We start from the raw sequence: 9,576 nt of genomic DNA, 5'->3' as shown, positions 1-9,576 counted from the left end.
TACCAAAGTCTGAGAGAGGCGCATTATTGGAATGCAAGAAGCTGGATGGTCATATCAATGAATTTCCGCCACCTGGGCCGTTTTGACCAGACTGTTAAGAGGTGTTGGGACCAATGAATGTGTGAGGGAATGCACACAAGGTGACCAGGCTCAGGACAACCTCAACAGACCACCAGTAAAGAAAATCTTCTGATCGCTCGACAAGCACGAGCAGCTCCAACTGTTTCATTGTCTGCCATCCAGAGACAGGCGGCACCATCATTACAGGCGCCTGTGTCTGTCAGAATCATTTTCAGGTCCTTGGCTGAAGGACATTTGGTCTCAAGACGCCCATTATTTGTAGTGCCTTTGACACCCACTCACCATCGCCTCCGCTTGCAGTGGTGTTGTGAATGGGTTGTCTTCAGTGATGAGTGCAGGTTTAGTTTGGGCACTGATGACTGTCTTCGTGTCTGAAGATCTAGGGGTGAGCGCCTCAATCATGCTCTTGCTTTGGAGCAGCACACTGCCCCCCCTGCTGATGCGATGGTCTGGCAGGCAATTGCATATGACAGTCTGTCACCCCTAGTAGTGATACGAGGGACAATGACAGCTCAGTGATATGTTCCCATTGCTAGTGTGATGGTCTGGGGGGCCATCACATACAACAGTCTGTCACCCCCAGTAGTGGTACGAGGGAAAATGACAGCTCAGCAATATGTTCAGGACATCCTGCAGCCACATGTGTTCCTCTCATGGTGGCTTCCAGGAGGCATGCTCCAGCAGGATAATGGTCAGCTGCACACACAAGGGGGTCACAGGAATGTCTCCACAACATTGTCACACTTCCCTGGCTGCCCGGTCACCAGATTTATTGTCAATAGAACATGTATGGGACCATCTGGGATGCCAGTTTTGACTGCCTACGAGTTTGCACGATCTAGAGGTGGAGTTACAGCAATTGTGGACCGATATTCTGCAGGATATCATACGGAACCTGTATGCCTTCATTCCCGCCCATATCACATCTTGTATCCAAGCTATAGGCAGCCCAACATGGTACTAGAGCCTTTATGCCCGCCCGTATCGCATCTTGTATCCAAGCTATAGGCGGACCAACAGGGTACTAGAGCCTCCATGCCTTCCCGTATCACATCTTGTATCCAAACTAGAGGCGGCCCAACAGGGTACTAGAGCCTCCCTTCAAGGGGTCAGTTTACTGCAATAAATTATCCTTTTTCTCTGATATTGTAATCACTCACTTATATCAATGTTACAATCACACATATAAAGTTTAATTTGATTCTGACAACTCTTTCTAGATCAGGGATTTTTTTTTACTATGAGTATATTTATCAAAAGAAATTGACATAAATGGATTGCTAAATCTGCTTTGATGTCTTAGTATCTATAGGCTCTAGTCTATATGGCATATCCACATACATGGACTCTACATCAACACAAGAAATGTTATGGACCCAGAGGCACTCCATATGCTGCCAAATGGTAGCTCTGTGAGGCAGAGCTTCTTTAATACTTTCAGAATATGATGTATTAGAAGATGCTACATGCTGTAAAAAAAATCTGAGGTACAATGTGGGCCAACAACATTCCACAGCTTGGATTTGTACAAAACTCCTGGGTGCATGAACCCAACATCATCTGTAAGGCCCCTTTCACATTTGCACTAACATTTCTGTTGTTTGGCTCCATCCTTCAAGCTGAAAAAGAAAAATATTAGAAGTGCCAGATCCGACATACGATGGACATGAACCTTGCCGGACAGACCCCATTAACGAAAATGGGGTCTGTCCAGCTATCAACATGCCTCCTGGCATTTTCTCAGAAATAGTGCAGCATGCTGTGTTATTTTGTCAAAGATTTTATGTCAGATCTGTACTGTAGGCTCTAAATGATGCCTTCAGCATAGATGTGAATATAGCCTTAAGGCTGGTTATTAGATAAACGGTTAGTTCTACATCAGGAAAATATAAGTCGGTTAAATCATTTCTGCATCCTTACATTGCTGAGTGTTCAGTGCAATGGCTCTTCTTAAAGGGTTATTGTCATCTCAGAAAGTGATGTCATATTGCTAGAGTCCCACTTCTGGTCTCCTACCGATCCTGAGAATGATGGGGTCCCTTCACTGTTTTGTTTTCCTTCCTAATGAACTAAGACATTGCTCCAATCAAGTGAATAAGGCTGAGCTGCAGCTCCCTACACAGATGGGCTTGGGGTACCGCTGCGCAGGGATGGATATCTTTGAACATATGCAGAGCTAAATCACATATGAGTAAGGGTGGCTTGGGGCTTAGGAGGCAGTGATCATGCTATCCTTGAATTTTGGATAAAACTGGGAGGAAGACCTGAGAAAACTCAGACCTCAAGGTTGGATTTCAGAAAGGCAGATTTTAATGAGCTCAGAAAGAGGGTATAAAGAATCCAACAGCTGGATGTTCTTAAGGACAGAAATGTCCAAGAAGGTTGGGAAATATTGCAAAATGAGGTATTGCAAAGCACAATAGTTAACAAACCCTAAAAGAAAGAAGAATGGGAAGCATTTAAAGAAACCAGGATGGATGAACATAGAACTTGCACACATGTTAAAAACGAAGAAAATTATGTTTATCGAATGGAAAGAGGGGGGGGGGAATATCTAAAGAAGAATATAATGCCGTCTGCAGAAACTGTAGGGCAAGTGTCAGAAAAGCTAATAATGAATTGAGGCTTGCAACAGAGGTCAAAAGCAATTAAAAAGGATTTTGGGGGTATGTCAAAAGAAAAGTCAAAGATGCTATTGGATGCTTACAAGATGAAAATGGTGAATTGGTTAAGAATGATGTTGAGAAGGCCGAACGTTTAAATTCCTATTTTGTATCTGTTTATCTCAAAAAGTAGATGGAACATCAACTGATCTTCCCTATTGGGGATTTAAAGAATTTAGGCTATCTATAAGCAGAGAGATGGTGAGGGAACACTTAGCTAACTTAAATGAATTCAAGTCTCAAGGTCCAGATAAATTACGTCCTAGGATACTAAAGGAAGCAGCAGCGGTAATTGCTGAACCACTCGCCATAATCTTTGAAAATTCCTGCATAACAGGAGAAGTCCTAGAAGATTGGAAAAGGGCAAATGTTGTCCCCATCTTCAAAAAAGGGAAGAAAATGGTGGACCCAGGAAACTACACGCTTGTGAGCCTGACTTCTATAAGATCTGGCCATTAACGTAAAATAGTTGCTGGTTGACTAATTATCATCTGGTGTAAACAGGCAATCATTTGACTTTCTATAGCTAGCCAATAAACTTTGCAGGGAGATGTACACTTCAGCGATTGCGAACATGAACAAGAATCGCTCTGTGTAAAAGCACATGGACAACAGTGGTTTGTATGCGGATAACTCGCTGTAGCGACTATTTCCAGCAACTACTTGAACAGCTGTCCAGTGTAAACCCATTCTAACGATACATTACATTCTATGGAGGGAATTTACCAAGTACTTTGCATTAGTTTTCAAGCAGAAAAAAAAGTCACCAATTTTGGCACTGCTCTCACCAATTTTAAAAATGGCGGTAGGATTTAGTGGATGGCAATGAGTTCTCCCATATCCTGCCAGAAATTAATTTAAAGTATAATGTAAGTCAGCAGAAGCTCATAGCCGGCGTACATTTCATTCCTGGTGTGTGGACAGCTAAAGAAACATCAAATTAGTTATGCTGCATGTGCCTCCTAATAATTTGGCAAATCTTACATCAGATAAAGACTTCGTAGGAAACACCAGTCTTAATAAATTATTCCCATGTTGTTCTCTTCATGCAGCATCTCAATCAAGACTGCCCGTGTAATATACAATAGGAAAAGTTTCTATGTTTTATACGGTAGCAGGACTCTCTTGCCTATTAGGCTTCTATATCAGTATGCCCATCCATATCTTCCCATACATCAATTGTAGAGTGGGTCAGGAACACTATCTTTTCTCCTTAGGCAGAGCACCTAGATGGTGAGTGAGGAGACTTATAAGGCCATTCATGCTCCTCTGGGAAATATGCAAATGAGGGAGATGGATGGAACAATACCTCTGCAGTGCCACCTATTGGAAGGCAGCATTCCTGCAAGTCAATGTTAAGGCCCATTTACACATAACGATTATCGCTCAAAATTAGTTCAAACCATGTCTTTTGAGCGATAATCGTTGCATGTAAATGCTACCATCGTTAGCTTTTCGGCTGAACAATGATTTTTAGTTCAGCATAAAAACCATAGTTCAGTCGGCCAGCTGATAGCATGGACTGCAGGCTGTCATTCTCCATGGGGGCGCTGATAACTGTTTCAGCTGCTGTCCAGCAGGAGAACAATAGAGCTGTATGCAGATAACAGACCACCTGCTGTTATCTGCATACAGTGAATGGAGCTTCATTTAAATGCAACTGAAGCTAATAAGCTACTAATAGGCATTAATGCCCATTAGTAGCTATGCAAAATGATTGCTCAAAACTTTCACTCAAACTGTCTTTTGAGCAAATTTTAAATGATCATATTTGCGTGTAAATGGGGCTTTAGACTTGTATAAATATTAGGCTTGTATAAAGAGTCTAACATTGACTTGCAGGAATGCTGCTTTCCAATAGGTGGCGCTGCAGAGGTATTGTTCCATCTCTTTTATTTTCATGTGTAGTGGAAACATAATACAATGATGATCAGGTTCATGGTGTAAACAAGATGTGCCTCTTTATTGTACAACTGCAAGAAGCAGAATTACAGAATTCACTTGTGGCAGTGCTCAATTACTGGATCTTTTCAGAAGGCCTGCTAACAAAACAGCACAAAGTGAAAAAGTGTCTCCTCCACACTGGTGAAAAACTTAAAGGGATAAAACTATCAGTCTCCAGATTCTCTGGCATGTCTTAGTGTAATCGTACTGCTCGGTGGTATATCATTCAGACGTTATGTAGACAACGATAAATATTTAATGTGAAGGATTGTGCTACATTCATACAGACTGCAGATGCCACTGTTGCTATTGTGATCGACACAGAGCTCCTGCTCAGCAAACAAATGTATTCAGCAATAGCGGCTGTGATGCTTGCAGGCAATAAAAATGACACTACCCTATAAAAAAGTTAACATTAGTGTCTGAGAACAAAATATTACATCTTTAATGATATCTTATTAATTTTAAATAACATATTAAAAATATATATATATGTATATATTTGGATGATAGTTTCCCTTTAAGTCTTTTTTTTGTACAGCAAAATTGATGCAAGAACGTAATGTAAGTGACACCAGCATTGCTCTTTCCTTTACTCAATACTAAGGGCATCTGCACTCATTTCTTACAGACTTTGGCAGAATTTGCAGAAGTATACATCCTGATGGACTCTTCTCTTGTCAGTTTTCTGAAAATGTGGCGTTTTCACATGAAATAATTGCTCAACTCCTCAACACCAAAACCAGCTGCTTCACACATTACCCTGCCTTTCTATTGTACACGTCCTATACTTTCCAATACTTTGAGCACCACTTTACAGAACATTATCTTAAAAAGTTCATTTCTCATGGAGAATTTGGTATCTTTCACTTCCAAGCTTCTCGGAATGTTTGGCCTGTAGTGCGGCGTAGCACTATGCGGGTCGCATTGATTGACCCTACAAGTCCTTTTACGTAATGGTAGAATCCATTAGATAGACGCATCATAAGAATGAGATCAAGGCTGCTGTGAAGAGGTGTACCAGGACCAATGAAATGTCCAGAGAGAAGCTGGTACTGAAAGACTCTGCTGAAGATGTACAAGAACAGACCTCGTAGCCATTCTCTGACCGGTTCTCGTCTTGTTGACCCTGACTTGAATGGGCACCAGTCCGACTGCTTTCTGAATTTGGTCCATCTGACTGCATATCACTGCATACTAGCCAGTCCCGTGCCGTGGATTGGGGGTATCCTTGCTCTGCCTCCATCTTATTGTCCAGCACTTTCCAGTACTCTTTTCCTTTGAAGAAATATGTTGCACCTAAGAAGAAAAACAAAGGCATTAGCTATATTTGTTCTATTACATGGCAGAAGTGTAATGAGCTGTTTACTTACAGTTATATATACTTTAAACACATACTTCCATGGTTTTAATGTCTGTTTAGCATTTTTATTATGTTTACGATGCTTAAATCTGCTCACTCATCACATTAACATAGTTCAATATCAAGAGCCACGTTTTTGCATTATAAATGTTAGCCATTTCAATTACAATAGGGCGTTTTATCAAATGATGTCAGCGGGCAATGCAAAATGTACTTCAATGGAGCATTAGTGAAAATTAGAAGACAATTCCAACAATATGGAGTCCTGTGCTGCTTTTCATGATAGTATACAAGGTCTAGTCACACAACGCTTTGAATATTTAATACAATTATATGAACCGTCTTAGAAAGATTGGTTCGAGGATTAACTTGGTATATATTATGTCTGAGTATCTTTTTGCAGACACATTCAATAGAAAAACGAAAACTGAAATACATCTTTGAATGAAATGAAAACAAAGCTGAGCTAGGAACTCATCTTTTCTCATTGTTACATGCTGTGCTTTTCTTCTGGGGTCAGACGGTCATGCTCCTGACCACTTCTTACTCTTGTAGTTGGATCAAAGCTACCATTTTTGGCCGCTATAGAGCCATACTTTTATCATAGAGTCAGTTTTTCATAAAAATGCATCACCCCAGATTTCCTCTACCCCTCCCTACTCCTCTATTATGTCTGTGAGGTTCATCCAGTTAGTATTTATATACTGAATATCATGCACTTCTAATCTATGGCAATTTGGGAGAAAGTAGCTAGTGAAATCAAGTAATACTGTAATAGCTTACTCAAAACCATAATTATTAATGCACATGTTTAGGGACATTCCTACCATAAACTCTTTTCTTTTAATTAATAATTAGAGATTTATTTTAAATGGAGGACCAGAAGATTATTTGGGATGAGGTTGAGAAGTTGACAATCTACACTCCTCAACAATGAAACTGCAACATCAAGAAGGGCAAGTCGTAAGGTCATGCAAATTGAGGAAGCAGATGTCACTAAGATATGCGAATGTTCAAATTTTCATGCACCTAGCTCTAATCTGAGACATGTGGGAAGAGGTACACCTCTTCACAGCAGGTATAAAAACCAGATTGAAAGCAAATTTTTTCAGCCACATGAAACTTCAAAAAATTGGATAAAGTCTTGTGGTATGAACATGTGAACATGTAATGCTTCCTATTCATTGATGTGCCATTTATCGCCACTTGTTGCAGACTGAAAAAAACAGATTGTTTGAACTGAGACACTTTAGTTTATCCCTCTGTAGATTATTATGCACATTGGCTGAGATATCAGCACTGTTCAGCACTGCATGTCCTAGTCCATGACATTGGGCTACGAGCCAGACGTACGACAACAGGTCTTCCATTGACCTCATGCCACCACTCTCAAAGGATAACATGGTGCAGAACATGTCGGCAATGGAGGTCCATCGTCTTCAATGATGAGTCTCACTTTTGTCTCAGATGCAATGATGGCCAGAGATTGGTCTGGAAATAACATGGGCTACGTCATAAAGAGGCCTTCACGAGGGGACGTTACACCAGTCCTACTTCTGTAATTATGGTGTGGGGTGGCATAATGTAGGGTAGCCAGACCCCTCTAGTCCTCATTCCAGGTACACTAATAGCTCAGCACTATATTGATTTGGTCATGGAACTAGTGGTCCGACCATTTTTCCGAAGCGTCCCAGAAGATGTTTTTCAACATGAGAACGCCAGAAGTACTACCACTGCCTGCACTGTATTCAATTCTAAACAAATTGAGAGGTTTTGAATATTTTGTTTCCATTTTTTATCATTTGCATATCATTTAGGCCAGCTTCACATGTTTGATAAAATTGCACGAGATTTGTGCATTGCGAGATGCACAAACATGAATGGGGTCATACACATGAACGATGTTTTCCCACATGACACCGCGATTTGATGATATGCAAGAAACAAATTTCAGCATGTTCTATCTTGCTCACGTATCATACTGCCCATTGTTTTCAATGGGGCCGGTGACAGCATCGCACAATGTGCAAAGTACATTCGATGCAAGGTCTCCCATTGAAAACAATGAGAGAAACTCTGTGAATGGAAGTTCCCTGCATCCCCAAAGTGATGCGAAGCTGTTTTCACATAAAAATGTCTCACATCCTCGTGGATGTCACATGGATGGCGAGCGCGATATGAGGGCAGGATTCATGCCCCTAAATCTTGCTCGCCTGTGTGCAGTTAGACTTATATGTCTATTAATCCTGCAATTTCCTAGGGGTCTACCTTCCTCCTAACTTGCTGTCCACTGCCTGTTGTCAAGTGATGCCTATCTCTAATAACAGACAGATTGCAGGAAGTGGGGGTGGAACTTAGCTAATGTACAGGAACTCCATGTAATATATCCTGTTACACCCTGTGCCTTGTGAACTAGTGTACCACCATTCCTCCCTCCAGTTTCAGCTCTGTACAGTAAGTAGCCATCAGTCCAAATATAGCCCCATCCTTCTACAAGCCTACAATTCCGTGTCTACCAGACAGCTGTGTTATGCTTGCGCTAATATTGTAGCTTTCACAAGATCTTCCTGTGAACACCGACAACCTCCTGCATCTATCATTGTCATCTATCGACATTGTGCTCTTGCTGATCACACACTTCTGCAGTTCCAAGATTGATTGGTAGAAGTTGCTGCAAGTCTCTAACCAGTATTACTACTTTTGTGTGAGATCTCATGGGAGCTACTGGTGCACTCTGACAATCTCTCTTTTGTCCATGTCTGCTTGTTCTCTCAATTCAGTTAATACCATAGAAGCTGGTCTCAGATCATAGCAGCACTCCCAGCATGTAGTACTAGCAGCCCTCTCAGGCCCACTGAAAATGAGTGGATGATTATAACAGTGCAGTAGTTTATGATATGAACCCCAAATCACATAACTACACAATCTGAGGCATACAAGATAAAACCCCATTTATTTCAGCACTAGAGTGTTACACTTGACTCCGTCCACGTGGAATTTGTATTTTTTTAGCTAATCTGTGTTTTACTGTATATCTGTGAGAGACACGTGACGATCGCATCAAGGGTTCGGCGGACCTGAGACTGCTCCAATGTCTCTGTAGCTCTAAGAGACGCATGAAGCTCATAATCTAAAGCCCAATGGGCCTGAGACTCCTCCGGGGTCTCTACTGCTCTAAGAGCAGCTTGTCTTTCAGCTTGTTGATGCCTTCTTGCCTCAGCGTGGTCCATCAGATTCTTGGGTTCTAGTCATTTTCGCAGCTTGAGCTCTGTAGAGCCACGCGCTACATCAGACTTGCAAGGCATATTAAAAGAAGACCAAAAAATGGATAGGAAATACGAAGGAAACCATTTCTTACCCAGTTGAGAGAGAATAAAAGCAGTGCTGTGATTGGTTGCTATTTGTTATACCGCTAAGGTAAAAATTAAAGCAGTGCTGTGATTGGTTGCTATTTGTTGTACTGCTAAGGTAAAAATTAAAGCAGTGCTGTGATTGGTTGCTATTTGTTATACTGCTAAGGTACAA

The 9,576-nt window shown here is 41.3% G+C and overlaps 1 protein-coding gene across 2 annotated transcripts in view; it reads right to left on the bottom strand.

The window, feature by feature from the left end:
* Window positions 1-4,690: 4,690 nt before the first annotated feature.
* MMP17 (matrix metallopeptidase 17) overlaps window positions 4,691-9,576 on the bottom strand; it is a 156,453-nt gene continuing 151,567 nt past the window's right edge. For both annotated transcript variants that reach the window (XM_066603422.1, XM_066603423.1), the window contains exon 10: window positions 4,691-5,987. In XM_066603422.1, the coding sequence (XP_066459519.1) occupies window positions 5,671-5,987 (317 nt within the window). In that variant the 3' untranslated portion in view covers window positions 4,691-5,670. The remainder of the gene's footprint in view (window positions 5,988-9,576) is intronic.

Source organism: Eleutherodactylus coqui, chromosome 5, assembly GCF_035609145.1.
Source record: "Eleutherodactylus coqui strain aEleCoq1 chromosome 5, aEleCoq1.hap1, whole genome shotgun sequence".
Classification (NCBI taxonomy): Eukaryota; Metazoa; Chordata; class Amphibia; order Anura; family Eleutherodactylidae; genus Eleutherodactylus; species Eleutherodactylus coqui.
Note: the sequence above shows the minus strand (reverse complement) of the source record. Positions and strands in the feature narration are given on the sequence as shown.